Here is a 19032-nt window from a genome sequence, read left to right on the forward strand (position 1 = left end):
CAGGGGGGTGGGCTGGGGGGTAAAGTGGGGCCCCACGCTCCATGCTGGGGTCCTAACACTGCTTGTGCTCCAGCACCCTTGTTCCCACACTGGCCAAGGTCACCGTCTCAGCCTGAGCCCAGATGATGGTAGATGTCTCCCTGGCCACCATTTTATCTTCCTTAAAAGCAAATTTGCTCACAGCCACACACACACACGCACACGCACACGCACACACGGGTTAACTACACATTGTCCTCCAGATTAGACCTCCACGCTTACACGGATCCATGAAGGTTCCCACGAATGTTCTTTGCTTTGACACCATTCTCCCCGCTCCCCACAAAGCCCAGGCTTTTAAACAACAACAAACCCTGTCCTGTGAGGCTACCGGGGCCCGGGGGCCTCCTGGTGACGAGCTGCACTGCGATCCACAGGGTCTGCAGCTCGAAAGCACCTGCCGCTTCCAGGGAGGAAGACTGGCGTCGCTGCTACTCCCGTTGGCAGTTACAGTCTGGAAACTCACAGGGGCAGCTCTACCCCCTCTCATGGGGTCGCTGTGAGTGGCATGGACTCAGTGGCACTCAGAGGGATGAGGGAGCATCGCTGGCTTCCTCGGACCTCAGGGCCTTTGCATGAGCTCGTCCCTCGGTGTGCCTCTCCCCTTCCTGCGGAGAGAACACTCAGCCCTGGAAGCTTTACCTGGAACGGGTGCTGCCTTGGCCACCCAAGGTGCCATTGATCACCTGCGGCCCCTGCAGACCTTAAGTGGGCTTCCACCGGGGGAACCAAGTGCCCAACTCTGTATCCTGGGGTTGGGCATTGTGTCGTTGGCATCTCAGCTCACAGCACGGGGCCCTGCCGAGAACGCCCCCACATACAGGCTGACACGGTCTCACGCTGACGCGACATATGAAACGCAAGCGTTGATTCCTCGGCTCGCCAGAGATATTTCAAGTGCTCGGTAGCCACGTGTGACTTCTGATGTAGCTGCTGCTGAGCTGTGCCCCGGTTTGTGACGACCCGTGTGTGACGGAGGAGACCAGCCCATCAGGTTTCCTTAGCTGTCATCTGAGGGGGGCAGATCCCTCGGCCATCCCACCCACAGAGCCACTCTGCGGGGCTCAGACCACCAGGTCTTCAGGTAGCCACCACTGGCAAACCGCTTGTGCCACCCAGGAACGAGAACCACTGGCATTGGATCGGTGGTGGCGTTTACGGGGTTTCTGAGGCTGCGAGCCTTCAGGGCAGCAGGCAGCCTTATCGTTTCTCTTAGAGAGCAGCTGGTGGGTTTGAACCACTAACCTTGCGGTTAGCAGCCCGATGCTTAATCCATAGTAGCCCCAGGGCTCCTTTGTACCACTTAGGGGACCCCCATATTGAATAGAGCAATGCAGACCATTAGGTCCTTGAGGAAAGTTCTGTGGGACAGCACTGGGGCCGGCAGTGCCATAAAGGCACAGCCCAAGTTGTCTGTCTCCAACACCCACGTGTGAGAGCAGAGGCATCAGATGTCACACGTCAGGAGTGGCAGGCTCAGGGACAAGGTCTGAGCCAGGCAGGGGCAGCAAAAAACAGGTGCAGAATCACTCACTCCCCGACCCCCGAGACCTGGACATGCAAGCCTATCAACCAACCCCCCCCCCTCTATTAACCAAACGCCACCCCCAACGCCCTTCGGTAGAGATATCAGCAGAGAAAGCTTTACAGAGCACACCTCCACTCTGTAGCGCATGGGATCTGGGAGACAGGAACTGAAATGGACACTTCCTTTCGTGCTTCAATGTAAATGGACATATGGCTTCACCTGGCAGAAAGGCATTGTGTCCTTGAGACTCTCTGACCGTAAACACCACCCAATGTGAAGACACGAGCTGAAATAATATTTCGATTCCCCTACAGGGACTCCCACCAGGAAGGCAGTATTGGGAAGGAGGAGGGGGATTTTACACCCACATGACCACACCCTCACAGGACCAGTCGGGACCCAGTCATGGAACGCTGAGCAGTCAGCCGAGGGCAGCAGCTCAGAGGCAGCAGGTGCCTGTGGCACACGTGCAGTGCCCACCACATTGGCTGTGCTCCAGCCCCCAGCCCGGGGAGCGTGCATGTGCAATTCTTGCCTGGACACAGAAGGGCAGTCAACAGGGCTTACCAGGAACCCCTAGCTATTATGATGGTGCTTTTTGGCCCAAATCATAATGTACACACACACAGAGAGAGAGAGAGAGAGAGAGAGAGACTTTTTCAGGTGCTGAGTGCCGGAGTCTGAGCCCCCTCCCTCACAGGCTAAACATCCGGGGCAGGAAGAGCCGGCCAGCTCTGGAAGGATCCTCCCCAGCCAGAACAGCGACTCTGCAGGATCCTCAAGACCTAAGACCCCGGTGGGTTCAAGTTCCAGCTGTTCCTTGCGGGGCTTGGCAGGCCCTTGACATTCTCCCCTCCGTGGGAGCCAAGCTGTCCTGTTGGCCCTTGGCAGGCTTGCTTCCCACGCGCCAGGTGTTGCCAGAGTACTGCGGCGGCCGGTCAGGAGGAAACGGGTACTTGGCTTCCAGTCAGGGGGCTGGGCCTGTCTGTGGGGACACAGCGGAGGACATGCTACCCCGTAAATCCTGGGAACCCAGGGAGACTTCCTGAGGTGGGTGGAGGACAGGAGTGTTGAGGGTCCCCCTCCACAACAACAATTCACCACCACCAGGGGCCTTGGCACCTCCTGTGTCTCCCTGGATGGCCCTTGGGGAGATTTTACCTACCAACTACAAGTCCTGCTTCAGAAAAGATCTCTCTGCCGGGTACCCTCTGCTCTAAGAAACACCTGGAATGAGTCTCTCTTCCTGCTCCAGCTGCTTTTAGACACTGAGCAAAACCCGCTCAGATTGTCCCGCTGCATTTTTCAGGGCAATTTAGCAGTATTGGGCAAAACTCAGCCTAGCAATTTCACTTGCGAGAGTCTCTCCCACAGAGCGCACAGATGCGCTGGGCAGCAGTGTTTCAAACGGAAGGAAAGGTGGTCGTGATCAAGACCGAAGCTGCAGGTTGCAGACTGGACTGACTGACGAGTCCACGTCTGTGCATACAAATGGGGTGACAGAATCGTGTAATGCCCAGGTAAGGTTCAGAAGGATACGCACACAGCTCCTTTTGATATGCGGGGGGGGGGGGTAAGGCTACTTGATCTTCTTTGGGGTCTCTTTTTGTTTGGTGTGTATTTGGGTCTCACAATGAACACATACTTTCTAAAATAAAGAAACAAACAACTTGCTTTTTAAAAATAGCTTTCGAAAAGCTCCCTCCTTCACACCCTGCCCCACTATCATGATCCCAATTCCACCTTACAAATCTGGACAGACCAGAGAATGTACACTGGTACAGGTAGCAACTGGAAACACAGGAAATACAGGGCGGATGATCCCTACAGGACCAGTGTTGAGAGTGGCGATACCTGGAGGGTGGAGGGAGGGTGGAGGAAGGGTGGGGTAGAAAGGGGGAATGGATTAAAGGGATCTACATATAACCGACTCCCTGGGGGACAGGCAACAGAAAAGTGGGTGAAGGGAGATGTCGGACAGTGTAAGATATAACTAGATAATAATCTATAAATTATCCAGGGTTCATGAAGGAGTTGGGAGGGAGGAGGAAAATGAGGAGCTGATACCAGGGGCTTATGTGGAAAGCAAATGTTTTGAAAATGATGAGGGTAACGAATGCACAAATGTGCTTCATACAATGGATGGATGTATGGATTGTGATAAGAGTTGTATGAGCCCCCAATAAAATGATTTTTTTTTAAAAGACCAAAAACTAGAAAAATAGCTATTGTTCACAGGGCTCTTTGGAGAGACAGCAGACTCTCAGGCTGGGCATGGAAACCAGGCAGTGAGCCTGGAGCGTCTGACATGCCAGGAAGAAAGGAAATGCTCAAAAGCCAGCAGCATACCCCAAAAGGGTGGTGCGTGCCAAGGCCCCCGGGGCCCAATCCGAAAGAACCCGAATGCCCAGAGCTGGATGAGCTGACCAACAACATGAATAATGTGATTATAACCCAAAGGGTGAGACCAATAGGCATGGTTCTTGCCGATACCAACAAATGGCCCGATCACCAAACAGGGGAGGAACGACAACTCTTACAAGAGACTTCCAGGTAACCTGTGCAAACCCTCTCTCAGGAGCGGAGCTTAATCCCATCCCCTCTTCCCTAAAGGTGGACTCGGCCTGAGTGACCAGCTGCTAGAGACTCCAGCCAGGAGAAGGAACCGCTATAACTTCACCAAGGACAGCTCTGGCAAACACAATACTCGCTAGTGCCGCAGACAAACCCCGAACGGGCCACGTCCTACCAGACACCTAACCTGGAGGGCGTCAATAAACCACCCCAACCCACTGCCATCCGGTCACTCCCGATTCAGCGTGAGCCTCTCAAGGGTTCCTGAGACCGTCCACCTTGACAGGGGCGGACGGCCTCGTCGTTCTCCCAAGGAGCGGGAAGACGAGGAGCCGGTCCCAGACAGGAGGAGCAGGGGCACTCCCAGACAGGAGGAGCAGGGGCACGGGGAGAGCTGATGTGAGAACTCACTGGGGTACCTGGGCGGGACCCTTGAGCAGGAGGAGGGCGGCAAGGACAAAGAGAAAACCAGTAGGGGCCAAATCGAGTCTGGAGCTTAGTGGAAGGTCAAGTGCCCATGCCGATGTCTTTGGACAAACGCCTGTCACACTGTAAGTTGCTATGACATGGGGGCCCTGGGTGGAAGGTGTCCGGGGAACTCTCTGGACTTCCGACTCTGCACCTGCTCTGTCCCCGCTAAAGCGGTTCCAGAATCTAATGACGTCTCGAGAAGGGTTTAGAGGCTATTCTGAATCGGATGCTGGAGATCGACGTTGACCAGGCAAGTGTTTGTATGCTGTTTGAGACTTCAGGCTGTTCTGGAATTTGTGCCTATCTCTGATGGACGGAGCCTCCTAGAAATAATCCAGGTGAAACCGTCAGGGCCGAGGGGGAGGGGGTGGAGGGAGGTTTCAGGTCAGCGTCTGACCAATTGTCTTGTCTGAGTAAAGAAATAGAATAGTACAGGTCCCCTCGCCCCCTCCCCAAGTCCCCCCCGCCCGACCCCTGCCAGGACTTGGAGCGTGGTGCTCCAGGGTACGCTAGTTCTGCTCTGTCCTGTAGGGTCACTGAATTGGAATCAACTCCACAGCAAGGGGTTCAGGGGGTGGGTGTCCGTATGTGTTTGTGTCTGTAGGTTGCCTACCTACCTCTCTCAATGACACAGCCGCCCTGCCAGGCACGCCCAATGCTCAGCAGGGACGTTGTGGCAAACCAAGCAGTCCAGGTAGGTCTTCCGGAGCTAGCATTCATGGGGGTGGGGAGTATTTGGGGGCCCTCCATCTTGGCCACACGGAAGTTAGTGCTGGGATTCTGGTGTGGCCCTTGGCTTCCATTCACTGAGCCATCCTGCCCCACACCCTAGCCTGAGCCCCGGTCTCCTTACCTGCACCACCTGCGGGCTCACATTGAAGATGTACAGCCAGTCGCAGAAGCGGGGGTAGCTGTTGAGCTCTGGGCTCCTCTTGCCAGGGGGCACGCTCAGCTTGCACTGCCGCTGCTTGCAGATGTAGCGGACCAGCTTCGCCTGCAGGGAGGACAATAATGAAGGTTCAGTCAAGGCCCGAACGCTTGGCAGCCCTGAGCCGCAGCCAGCTGCCAGAGCCAAGTTCAATGACAGAGGAGGCAGGACCTGCCATTCAGTGTGAAGCAGGATCCGGGAAAGCCGTGGGTCAGGGATTGGTCTAGAGAAAGCCTATAGGGTCACTGTGAGTTGACATCAACTCACCCAGGACCCCTTCCCATGCCAAGGTTGGCTGACACTGACCTCCCTCACAACCAAGACCAGCAGAGAATAATCAGGCAAGACGGCTCCTCGCAGCAGACACCAGGTTAACTGCAGAAGGGCTTCCAGCTTTGAGGGGGTGCAAGGCCTGTCCAACCTCGAAGGCCTGGGGGTTTGGTAGGATGGGGCCCACTGAGGCACAGACCATCCGGCTGGGGGCCAGGGGCTCTGTGACCTTGGATTCGTTACCTTTAAATGTGTTTTTCAAAATATTATTTTAAATTGTGGTAGAGCAATACAAAGGTGGTTATTGTAGTCAAATCTAGCACTGGGTCAGATGACACTGATGACTTCAAAGTCATGACAGCTGTAGACTATTTGTCCTGATGTCCACAGACCTCATAGGATGGCTGTGAGTCCTCCTGGTGAACAAGTCATTTGCTAAGATGACCATGCCTCATTGCTTACATTCAAAACTGGCCATAAGCCCACTGCCATCAAATCCATCCCAATTCACAGCAACTCTTAGCAGACAGAGTTGAGCAGCTCCACAGGGCTTCCAAGACAGTGAATCTATTATTTTATTTCATTTTATTTTTGGACAGTGAATCTATTCTTTTATTTCATTTTATTTTTGGACAGTGAATCTATTCTTTTATTTCATTTTATTTTTGGACAGTGAATCTTTACAGGAGCAAACAGTCTCAACTTGCTCCCACCAAAGAGCCGGTCTGCTTGAGTGGCGGGCCTTGCTTCACCCACTGTGCTACAAGGTCTCCTTTCAAACTTGAACCAAAGGCTACATGCCAGCTTCGGCTAAAGAAAACAAAGATGTGATCCCCCACCACCACTCCTACCACCCAACGCCTGCACTGTATCTGTGAGTCCCAGGTAAGAGAACCCTTGTGGCCGGACCGGTGCAAAGACAGACATAAGACTTAAGACGCCAACAAAAGCATGGCTTCCATAACAGCCTTTCTGAACTTTCCCTCTGACACTGCCCACAGTGTCAGACCCACCAACAATGTCAGGCCCGGAGTCAGCCTTCTCAAGGGCACTGGTTCTGCGCTCGGTGAGTTCTACGATCATCAGGGTGCTGGGACTCGAGCAGGGACAACTGCTAGAAAGGGGGCACTGAGTCCGAACGAAAACAATTCACCGAATGTGCAGTTTGGGTTGGTTGATGGAAGCACTGGCAGGGAGGCCAACCTGTGGTATTTTCTACCTGACAGGTACCCAGAGGCAACGTAGCTAATGGCACGCTCTCTGCCGACGCTCACAATTTCAAGCAGCCATTGCTAGTGGAGCACTCTCTGTCGAGGTTGGCAACTTGGCGCTGCCACACGAGTGGCTTTGCTGTCCTGTTCTGGAGCCTCGGTCCCTGCAAGCAAGCTCACAACTTGATGTGACACAAGCCTAAGAGCAGCCCCACGTCTCTCATTCAGGCTTACCCACTCTAATCCATCCTTGCAGGCATGACCAGAGGCAAATTTCAAAATCTGGATCCTGATTTCCTTTGCCGGAACCCTGGTGGCCTAGTGGGTTACACATTGTTAAGCTCGAGGTCAGCAGTTCAAAACCACCAGACAGCCCATGGGAGAAAGATGAGGCTTTCTATTCCAGTACGGAGTTACAGTATCAGAAACCCATATGCTCTACCATGTCCTATAGGGTCACTATGAGTCAGAATCAACTTGTAACAGTGAATTTGGGGTTTTTATGGTTTTAATCTCCCTTTCCAGGCTCATTTGCATTCCACTCCATCCCCATCCACCCTCCCTTCCAGGCATACAAGCACCTACAAATTCCTCAAGTCCTTCCTGTACTTCTCTAGCCCTGGGCCTTGGATCAAGCTGTTTGCTCTCACAAGGTGGCCTCCTTCCACAGGGCCCGTGATCTGAGCAAGACTAGGTGGCTTCCTAGGAGTTACTGGGTGCCATGCGTTGGGTCAGCCGTATCGACTCTGCACAGAAGGAACACGGCCTGGCACTGTGCCATCCTCACAATCGTTCCTGTGTCTGAGCCCATTGCTGCAGCCACCGTGTCCATCCATCTTGGCCTTCATTTTCGCTGCCCTTCCACTTCACCAAACAGGATGTCCTTCTCCAGGGACTGGTCTCTCCTGACAACATGGCCAAAGTCCATGAGAAGAAGTCTCCTCACCCTTGCCTCTAAGGAACATTCTGGCTGTACTTCTTCCAAGACAGATCTGTTGGAATTTTTTTGGTAGTCCACAGTCCTTTCAAGATCATAGATGAGTCCAAATACCCCTCTCCTTCCTATTCCCGGTGTCCAGTGAGTGCCTCCATCACAGCCCTGGTCCCTGGTAACAGCTTTGTGCACAGCTCTCCCCAGCAGATGGATGGACCACCAGACTGAAGTGGGCTTTGAAGTGGGGGCAGATCTGAGTCTGAATCTAGATTCTACCCCTTGCTGATTGTATAGACTGTGGGATTATAAAGAGACTTTTCCCCAACTTTCTCTCCCCCAAAGACATGCCAAACATTAGGGGCTTTTTGCTAGCACAGGGGGGAGAGGGGGGAGGTCAGAAGCTTAGGGACATACTCCCTAGAGGCAATCAGTCAGCAGACTACAGTAGGCCTGCTCCCTGCTGCTAAGGACAATAGACTCCTCCCTAAAGGCTTGCAGTCATCGATTTGGTTCCTGTAGGTGGAGTTCACACCCTACTGATAATGGTGCCAGGAACAGGTCCAACCGGCTCAGTGACATGCAAAGTTAGGCTGCCATCCTGAATCTAGGATCCGCCTGTCTTGCCACATGTATACCCCCAATCACTTCTCTTCCTGATGCGTGTATGTCCCTAGACCACCCCCTCGCATTACTGTATTATCTATATCACAACCCTTTCCTGTGACGTATGTCCTCACCTGTAATTAGGGGGCTTGCATGTCCCCAGAGAAGATAAAAACCTTGGTTAGCATTAAATTACTCTCTCTCCACGTGGACCACCAAGTGAGGCTGAGGTGAGCATTGCTACCATGGAATGTGCCAGAGTCCATTATTTCTCTCTAGCTCTGTTGCTCTTTATGACTTTACTATGATCTTTACTTATCGCTGTACAATTGCGCCTACCGGACCGGACCTTGAAGATGTGTCAGGGGCAGGCTTCTCCTTGCATATGACCTTGAGAAAATGCCTTTTTCTGAGTTCCAATCCGCTCAGCTGTCAAACTAGAATAGGGTGCACGGGCCTGCAGGGCAGATTGAACCCCACAACCGAAAACCCCCAAAGAAGATTGCATCATCCTCCAGAGCAGGGACCACGCCCACCTCACTCCTGACTGCCCTTCACGTCTGATACTGCACCCGGCACATAATGTGTGCTTAGCATGTGGGAGAGGGCAGAGAATATGGGGGGCTGACTCACACGGTAAGCTGTTTACTGGGAAACAGCCTTCCTTTACTCCAAAGGGCTCTCACAACACAGCTTCCCACAGCGAGCAAAGGCAGGGGTAAGCAGGAGAGCAGATCAAGTCTGCACCCAAGCACGTTGAGCCCGCCAGCCTCAGGCTGTACTTTGGCAGAGCAGCCCCCAACAAGCCAAAGGGTCCAGCCCTTTCCAGGGCCCAGGCTTTCATTCCTTCAGGCAGCTCTCACTGCCAGGAAGGCTCATCGCAGAGGCCCTTGGGCCCCAGGGCTCAGCTTAGATAATCTTTCCTCCAAGAAGTTGCCCTCAGCCCTCCAGCCCTGTCCCCCAGGGCACCCTGCCCATACCCCCACACACACCTTAGGTCACAGCTCCTGGTTCACTCCCCATGGGGGGGGGGACTGGTTCCTGAGGCTTGGAGCCAGTATGGTATCTGGTGTGGATTTGAGCCCTACGTTGACTGGGTAGGGGACAAGTGATGAAAATATCAGAGAATCTCAAAAACCGCGTCAAGATCCCCAGGTGAGGAGTGCATTGCTTTTCTTTTTAAAGGGCCTAGAGGTTCCCACAGAATGCCCAAAGCAGGCCCGAAGCTAGGACCGTGCAGTACAAGAAGGGATCTCTGGCTTCACCCTCTTAGCCTGGCCACCCGGCCAGCAGGAGCCAGTGGCTCCCAGATCTGGGTGTCTGATACCTCCTGGAGCTCACCAGGCTCCCAGGGAGAGAAAGACTGAGCGCTGCCACTGGACAAGCCATTCTCCTGGAGCTGTCCGAAGCAGCTTCCCGATTGGAAAATCTCTTTAGAAAGCTGGGAGCAGGCGTGGAAGCACCCAGGGGCTGCTTTGCTAGAGAGCGACAGTAGAGCCGGTCAGCCTGGACTCGGGGGGGCGTCAGGGGCCTTTCACTGAACCACAACACGACAGCATGCATTTTCTGGAGCAGAAAGGCTCTAGGGTTTTCGTGGTGGGACTCCCAGCAGCAGGGGCACCAAGACCCTGACCACAGGGAGGACCTGAGGCTGGAAAAGAAGCCCACCCTCAGCAGTCCTTGCCCCCTTCTGTGAGCGTGTGGCCCACTCCTGCCTGACACCGAGCCTCCAGAACTAAACTCACTGCCACCGAGTCATTACAGAACAGGGCAGAGCAACCCCTGTGAGCTTCCAATACCATAACTTTGAGGGAGTAGAAAAATCCCATTGTTCTCCAGCGGAGCTTCAAACTGCTGACCTTGTGGTTAGCGGCCCAACACATCATCACCACGACACCATGCTGAGCCTGGTCTCCGCCGTCTCCCAGGTTTCACCCATCTTCCCAGGACTGTGTGGTGGGCGCGCACTAGGTGCCCTGGGCTAAAGGAACTAGCTTCCGCACCCCCAGCTCCGACACTGAAGGATGTCGGAGGATTTGCTAGATTCCTCGAATGGGAGATACCTCGATGCTTGGCTTCGCACGAGAAAGAAATTCACGCAGAAGCCTGGTTTGTGATCCAAGTGGGTTTTTATAAAGGATAGAAGTTTCAGGTTTTACAGTCACTGAACATGGACTGCACCCCCACATGAGTGTTGACCTGAAGAGGGAGGGAAAGGGAAGAATTTGGATGGAGTAGGGTGGGGGTTAAGTGTGGGGTCCTGGTTTACAACTGCCGGCACCGGCACCATGACAGGCTGTATACAACCAAAGCCTGGGGCAGGCTTAAGCTCTAATTTCAGATTCCTGGACACTGAGGTAATTCTGTCAGAGAAGGCATCACCTGTCCCAGACTGACCAGTAGGGAGCAGCGACCACCACCCCCAATTGACCAGTCAAGAGAATACGCGTGGAACTACTCGCCAATCACCACTGGACAACGCTGACGCCAGAAGTTCCCTCCAATAAGTTTAAAGAACAGCAACACTGGACTGTCCCCATCCCTGGCCCCATAAAAGTCCAGGGAACAAAGAACTCAGGGCTGATTCCCTTTTGGACGCTGGGTCCCCGCTGCGCTGGGCAATGGAGGGAGGGAAGCCCTAGCTCGAGCTAGCGAATAAACTCCTTTTGCCGCTTTTGCATCTCAACTGGTCGTAATTCTTCCGTGCGCCCAAGGTGAGCTCGCGTTCCCTTCCCCAATCCAACAGCAGCACAGCCGCGCAGAAGGCAGAGGAGCAGAGAGTAAATGAGGGCGGTGGTCCCCAGGTTCCGGTTTTTTAGGGCCTTCCCCTGGGAGGCATGGTTGACAGTGCTGGTTGACCCCCATTGGCTGAATTAAGCCCACCTGGCCTAGTTTGGAGCCCACCCAGGTGTACTGGCTCAGAGGCCTGAATTGGCATGCCCTTTAGCCTGCATTGGCGTCCAACCTCCTGTAGGGGGCCCCTAGGCATGGAGAGGAACAACCCATGTCTTGCTACCTAACAGATTTGGGAGCCATGTCTCTCTCTCACCTCACTTTCAGACTCACCCCCCTATAAAATGGGGTCCCCTTCATCGAGGCTGAGGCCAAGGAAGTTGCTAAATCTGCAGGAGCTTGGAAAGAGGAAGAGCAATGTGGTCCCTACTCCTTTCCTCCAGATCGCTCCAGCCAAGCAGCTAACTGCAGAGAAGAGCCCGCACACCTTACACCCTCGCGGGTGGTCCCGCCCAAGGGACTGAAACTGCCAGCCTCGTTTTCCCCCTCCCCCAGAAATGACGGGTGAAAGGTCTCAGAAGGATGTGAACATTACATGAGAACATGCAAGCATAATACACTCAAAGTGTCGGACACAAAGAAAACACTGGCTCACTGGTAGCAGTGGGGTGGTATCCTCGCCAGGCTAAGGCCTTAGGTTCACTCTACCTACCTCCTGTGCAGAAGGGAGGATGCAGGCGTCCTCAGGGATCAAGGAGACCCAAGAGCAGGGGCAGGACTCCCAAGTCAGGTGCAGGCACTCTTGCTATCCGCAGTAGTTACAATGTATACAGTGGCCGTGGAGTGGTAGGCATCCGTGTGTAAGCCACTGGAGATACCTAAGTACTCCGTGCTCCATGGGGAGAACTCAGTGCTCTGTAGGCTAGGTTCCTGGGAGCTTCTGGTCACAGCCTTCTTGTCAACCACTCAATACACACAGTTTTGCTTTCCGTGTGTTTCTGTTTAAAGACGCCTTGTTGCATATGTATTGATACATATTAACCACCAGTTCTCTAACGCTTGCCTGAATGAAACATTCTCCCCAAGAGGCACTGACAGCCTTCTTGCCCTTAGGGACACTTCACAGCACACCCACTGGGCAGAGGGGAGAAGAGAGGTGGAGTCATTTTAATTTATGAAATCACCCACCCAAAAAACTCCACCAAACTGAGAACAAACATCCCAGGGCTCTCAGGAGACGCCCCACCCCAAACCCTGCCCACCGGTTATTTGTATAAATGAGTGTGAGAGCTGAAATGAGCAGGTGGAGGGTGGCATACGGCCGGAGGGAGCCTGTGCATCTGGAAAGGTGCTGTCCACACAGCATCCAGTGCTGAGCACCGCGGGAGGCAATTGGGGGGTGAGGGGTGTTGCCGACAAATCTTGGCGAGCAGGTAAAATGGCATCCGCAAACAAATAAAGCAGATCAGCTGTAAAAATTTTAAAGGCAGTAAAACCCAGTTCTGGGCTCACCAGGGGACTCCTGGGAGCCTGCACGCTCTTCCGCAGCAATTCCAGGACACAAAGGAAGACCTGGGCCTGTCCTCTAGTATCCTGCTCAGCCCCAGCAAGGGCTGCTAGCCCTGGCTGCTCCTGCTGGCGCCCACAGAGGCTGACCTCAATGCCAGGGGCTGAGGCTTGTCAAATGTCCTGGGAGATGCGGCAGCGTGCACAGCAGACCCGGCCAGCCCTGACCGAAGCCTGGACCGCGTGCGTGCACACGCACGGCACGTACACTCGCAGACACGTCCACAGAGAAAGGAAGCAGATCCCTGAATGGTAACAAATGCCAGGCCCGTGGAAGGCCTTCCAGAGGTGTGCCCGCACCTGCTCCCCGGGAGGGTTTCCTCCTGGCAGACGGCTTCCTTCCTGCTCCGTCTTCATCCACCTCCCCTGAACCGGCGGGTCCCATGGGTCCCAGGCCCACCCTCTACAGTCAGCCCAAAGATTCGCAGGCAGGCTAAGGCTGCTGTCACCGGCGATCACGGAGCTGCCTGACCTGGGGTGCGAGGCTCCCGGCAGAGGCCACAGAATCAGTGATAGCTTGGAGGCCGTCTCCACAGAGCAGAGCCGGGACAGTGGCTGGCCTGCCCGCAGAGACCAGGGTAACGCCAGCCAAAATGATGACGGAGTGGCTGGACGGGGTCCAGCCATTGTTCAGCCTGCCTGGGTGGTGTGCTGATAATGGCCAGGGGAGCATTCCATCAGGGGCACGTGTGACTAGGCCTCTTGTTTACCGCTGGCACCTGTTCTGACCGGCTGGGCACCATGCCTACCATTAGTTAACTGTTGGGTACTCTTGACAGGAAGCTCAGGCTCAGGGGCCAGGTAACCTCACCCCTGGCACTATCATACCTGTGCGGTAGTGAGGGACTAGTGACGTCCCCTCAGTATCCGCATCCGTGAAATGGATAAAGTACTGCATGGCCTCCACAGCACCCTGGAGAAGTCGCCGTGAGATGTCTATATGCACGCAGAGAGCTAAATCCAACGCCCAGAAGCGTGTCAATACAAAGAAACCAAACACTTCACCTTCAGGCCTACTTCAATCACTAACGCCCCCACAGGACCAAGGAGAGGTGTCCCAGGGGGTTTCCAGGCCGTAACTTTGTAGGAAGCAGTTTCCCACATCTTCCGGTGGCAGAGTGGCTGGTCAGATTGAATCACCCACCTTTGGTATAGCATCAAACAGGCAAACCTCGGTGCCACCAGGGATCTGCAGAAGATGTGAATTACTCGGTACACAAAGGTTCTTTGAAGTAGTCCCCCTGCTCCACCTGCAAGAGCAGCCCTGAGGAGGACAGCACGGAGGGCTTTGTGGCCACTGCCGTCGGGGACACACCTCTATCCCTGGGTGTGCGATCTGGAGGGAGTTGAGGCAGCAGCAGGTACAGTAAATCCCAGGTAGCCCAGGGGGAGTCTCCAACGTTGCAAAGGCCCCTCCAGCAGAGACATCACTCCCTAGACCAGCAGTTCTCAGCCTGTGGGTCCCGACCCCTTTGAGGGGGGGTCGAACGACCCTTTCACAGGGGTCGCCCCGATTCATAACAGTAGTAAAATGACTGGTGAAGTAGCAACGAAAATAATTTTCTGGTTGGGGGTCACCACCACATGAGGAACTGTATTAAAGGGTCACGGCATTAGGAAGGTTGAGAACCACTGCCCTCAACGCCTCAGCCGCGTGTGACTCACTGCATGGGAGACCCTCCAGATGCTGCTGTAACACTCTGAACTCAACACTGGGCAGAGAAACGCAGAGCTGTGCCCATGCTGGGCAGCCTGCTGGCACCCTCACCGGCGAAGGAGGACCCCCACGCACCCTGAAAGCAGCAACCCAGTACCTCGGAGGCCAGCCACAGCAAAAGGGCAAGTCATTGTCCAGTGTTAAAGCCACAAATTGATCATTAAAGTACACATGTGAAGTCCTAGAGACTTACTACCACCAGCACCACCACCACAGCCACCTCCACCTGCACCTCCATCAACACCACCTCCACATCCACCACAATCATGACCACCACCTGTAAGCAGCAGCAACAGCAGCAGCAACAGCAGCACCACAACCACAACCACCACCACTTCTACCACTACCCCCCAAAACCACAGACAAGTTGTCAATCGGCCCGTTCTCAATGTCAAGTGCGCGCGTGGGGGTGGGTGGGTGCAGGGGGTGAGGGCTGTGCTCCTTAGGGCTGACCACGGTTGATCTTTCAGAGTTAGATCACCAAGCCTTTCATCCAAGGCACTTCAGGGAGGGCTCAAACTTCCCATCTATTTTTTTTTTAAGTAGCCAAGCGCTGAATCCTTTGTTCCACACCGGGAACCCCAACAGATTTAAAAGCATGTTCGTTACAAGAGAGGAAAATGAGGCACCAAGAGCTATGTGAGAAGGGATTTCAATGCCCATCTTCAGACCCCAGTCTGATGCTGTTTCTGTGTGCCATGCCTCTCCCCAGCAGTGATCCCTCCTGTCCACTTCAGAAGTCCACTGCCAGAGACCTCCGGTGTACTCTTCAAGCTGCTGCCTCTGCTCCGATTGGGCAATGGCCTGCCCTCGGGGTGAGACCCCACCCTGACACTCACAGCCAATGGTTCTGGACCAGTGCTGAGCGAATCAGAACTAACCACCTCCCTGCCCAGCACCTGGGGCCCAGCCCTATCTCAGCAGCCCCAGCATGCTCTGCAGCCCCTCTGAGACTAGCTGCTCACTCCATCTGCCATCTCCTCCGAGCGCTTAGACTTGCTTCCAGCTCATCGACTGCTTCTGCTCAGGCAGCAGGGCCGACCAGCCTTGGTGCTGCCAAGTCCCTGCACACCTATCCGGAAGCCCCAGTGGCCAAAGCCCTCGTGACTGACTCCAGCTGTCCTCCCAAAGGTCTCTGGAGCTCCCAAGGAAGAGACGGGAAGGCTGCCAGCCCTCCTGCCCAAGCCTAAGACCCTCCCCACCCCCTAGCCAAGGCTAGAGCATGCTTCCAGGACTCCCTGCCAACCCAGCCAGCGAGGCGGTCTGGTCTGGCTGCCACAGCCAACTTGCTGTAAAGTAACTTCTGAGAACGTAAGGCGGCCTTTTGGAGATCTTAACACAGCAGTTACCTCCACACACAGGCAAGGCTGGCCACAGCACTCCGCTCGGTGAGTGCTAACTAGACAGCCACGGGCTCCCCGCGCACCCCCGAGACCTCGCAACTCCCTCGGGGGCAACCAGTGAGAGAGATGGGGAGCGGGGGGGTGGGGGGGGCAAGACAAAGAAAAAATGCAAGTGACCTTGGTTTCCAAGCCGGGCATTTCGCAACTGGGCACACTTCATCCAACTCCATCCCCAACCCGTTCTAGTAGGGCAGCTGCCAGGCTAGGCGGGGACATTTGTACGGGCCATCTCCCTGCCAAGCCTCCCACCAGCGATCCTGCCCTGACGTCAAACTGGAGTCGGGGGGAACTTCAAACACAAACAAGTCAGTCTGCCCCTGAACAGCAAGTGGAGACATTCCCAAGGATGCCGGGCATGAGCGAGGCCACAGCTGGGAACTTGGGCGATCTGCCCCGCTCTTGGGGCTGCAAACTCCAGGGGCCTGGCAGCAGGCTGCAGGTTCAAATCCCGGCTGAGGCCAATAGTGGGGGAGGCGGGATCACTCCTGGTCTGTGGGTGTAGGGCGTGCCCAGTGGGCTGGCACAAACCCTGCCTGGATTCATGGACAAGTTCTCACGTGCAATTGGCACCTGCTAGAGAATGGCAGATTGCCTGTGATGGCTACTGAGCATGAGAAGTCAGGAGACGGAGTGACGGACATGGGCTAGAAGCACTCAGGATCCTTCCTGGCAAGAGGGGAGCTGAAGTTGGGCCAGGGTGGACCGCAGAGGGCCTTCCTGGCCATCCATCTCCCCAAGACTCATCAGGAACAATGGTCAAGATGAAAGCCCTTCTCTGACCCAGCTCCCATTTGAGGAGGAAGGCGAGGGTGCCCTTTGAACAGGACTCTTCCCCCTGAAAAGCCAATGAGTGACCTGCCTTCCCAAGCAGTCCCTCCTGCCTCCATGACACCCTGGGTGCTCATTGTCCCAGAGTCCATCCCAGTTCCTGGTGACCTCGGGTGCCCAGCACTGCTCTGCAGGATCTTCAAGGCTGTGTGTGCAGGTCCCCAGGTCTCCCCTCCAGGTACCACCTGTGGTGGGGATTAGAATTATCCGTCTTTCAGCTATGAGCGCTTAACCATCTGTGCTACCCAGGGACTCCCACTCAACACTGCACACCCCCAGTGCCCTACAGTTCTTAGCGCCAAGCAGTCCTTAGGACTATGGGGGCAAACTGGAGTGAATCATGAGAAAGCAGGATGCCTGCCCCGAGATACTTTCATCCTTTGAAGTGATTGCAAACAGGAAGATGACCCTCTGCCCATCATTCATTCATTCGTTCATTCCTTCAGTCGGTCAGTCGGTCAGTCGACTTTTTCCTGATGTCAGGCGCTGGCTTAGTAGCTGGACACAAGTCAGAAGCAACACAGTCAATGTGCTTGAAGCACTCACACATGGGCAACATGTCTGTGGTGATAGAGGTGTCCAGAGACAGATCTGAAAGGCGGGTGGAGGAGGTAAGGGAGAGGGAAGGCAGGTGACACTCACTGCCTAAGTGTCCATGACACCTGCCACCGTGCTCACTCACTGAGCCAGGTGTTGGGAGTTACAGGTGTGGCATTGATGTTCACCCACAAGCCAGGTCCTTGATCAGTACAGCTGGTCCCAGCTCAAAAACTCCCGGGCCACTGTGTCCACAGAGCAAGCCATCCGCCAGTCTGCCTTTCAATGCTAAGGAATAACCCCTGAGAATTCCTAGCACCAGACACTGGCAGGTCCTTAGATATGAATTATTCATGGGAGGCTGGGGGGAAAGGTCAGGAGCAGGTAAGTGTCCAACTATCAAAGGTCAACCAATAGGATGGTGAACTTGCACGGAATGTCCACAGACTAAAGAGCAGCCACCTCTCACATGTGGGGCGAGGCACTGCTCATGGTCTACCTTACCCCGCACTTCTTCTTTGATCTCAGAACCAGCGCTTTGTGGCCAGGGTGAGTCCGTGGTTCTAAAACCTGTCTTCACATTACAACCGCAGGAGCCTCAGGGATTCCGAGTGGGTGGACCTGGGTGGTATCTCAGCATGGACACCGCAGTCATCTTTTCCCCCTACTTCCAGCTTCCCTTGCAGCTAGGTACCTGTGGCAGCTCTAGCCAATGAGGCACGAAGGTATGTCTGCTGGGGAATTGCGGACGAGCGTTTGCTTTCCTATATGAGACCAGCTCTGATACCAGCCAGCACCCTTCTGCTGACATTTATTGAGCCTCCATGCTCTCCTCTTAGAAGGCTCATGGTTTAGGGCATTTCTGTTGGCTTCCATGAGACCAAGCGAATTCCAACCCAGGATGCTCTTCAATTTTCTTGGGACAAAACATTCTTCTGTAAACCCTTCCAAATTTCAAAGAGCAGTCCTTCGTTTTCAGGAAGTCCAGTCTCTATCTTTATTTCCCTTTGGGGTTTACTTTTTAATTAATGTTTGAGAAACCTTTCCCAAGTCCCAGTCACAAAGATGGTCTCTCTCTAAAAGGTGAGACCGTCAAGCCCGTTTTGAGGACCTGGAGTACAGCAGACATTTAATTGGACAAACAGGTCGAGAGATGCGGAATTCTCATTCTTTGAACCTGCCTGATTTCATGGGTGCCGAGTCCTTGGGGACACATGCCCTCATGCCAAGACTCAGAGTAACAAAATGACCTGATTTCCAAGGGTGCACCCAGTGGGGGTGGGGTGAAGTGGGGTGTGTTGCATCTGCTAGAGAGAAGGAAGAGGCGGAAGAGAGCCCCCCACCTGAGCAGTGGGTGCTGAGAGCTGCTCCCACCCACTTGCCGGTCAGCAGCTCCTCTGCCGCTGTGTTCCAAGTGGACTAAAGATGACCACACACTTACCCTCCCAGTGAAACGAAACAAAACAAAACTCACTGCCATTGGGTCGATTCTGACTCACAGTGGCCCCACAAAGCGGGGCAGAGCTGCCCCTGTGGGTTTCTGAGACTAATTATTTGTGGAAGTAGAAAGCCCATCTTTCTCCCTTGGAGCAGCTTGGGGATCCAAACTGCTGACCTTGCACTTAGAGGCACATGGCTCCCTAAGCCCTCGGGGTCTAGGTTTCCTGTTGCCCGACCTGGGGCTGGCTTT

At 54.5% G+C, this 19032-nt stretch overlaps 1 protein-coding gene across 1 annotated transcript in view; it reads right to left on the reverse strand.

The window, feature by feature from the left end:
* Nucleotides 1-19032, reverse strand: part of KSR1 (kinase suppressor of ras 1) — a 167157-nt gene that overhangs the window by 70278 nt on the left and 77847 nt on the right. Inside the window, exon 2 of the mRNA XM_075559618.1 lies at nucleotides 5466-5606. Within this exon, the coding sequence (XP_075415733.1) occupies nucleotides 5466-5606 (141 nt within the window). The remainder of the gene's footprint in view (nucleotides 1-5465; nucleotides 5607-19032) is intronic.

The sequence above is a fragment of the Tenrec ecaudatus genome, chromosome 10, assembly GCF_050624435.1.
Source record: "Tenrec ecaudatus isolate mTenEca1 chromosome 10, mTenEca1.hap1, whole genome shotgun sequence".
NCBI classification, from domain to species: domain Eukaryota; kingdom Metazoa; phylum Chordata; class Mammalia; order Afrosoricida; family Tenrecidae; genus Tenrec; species Tenrec ecaudatus.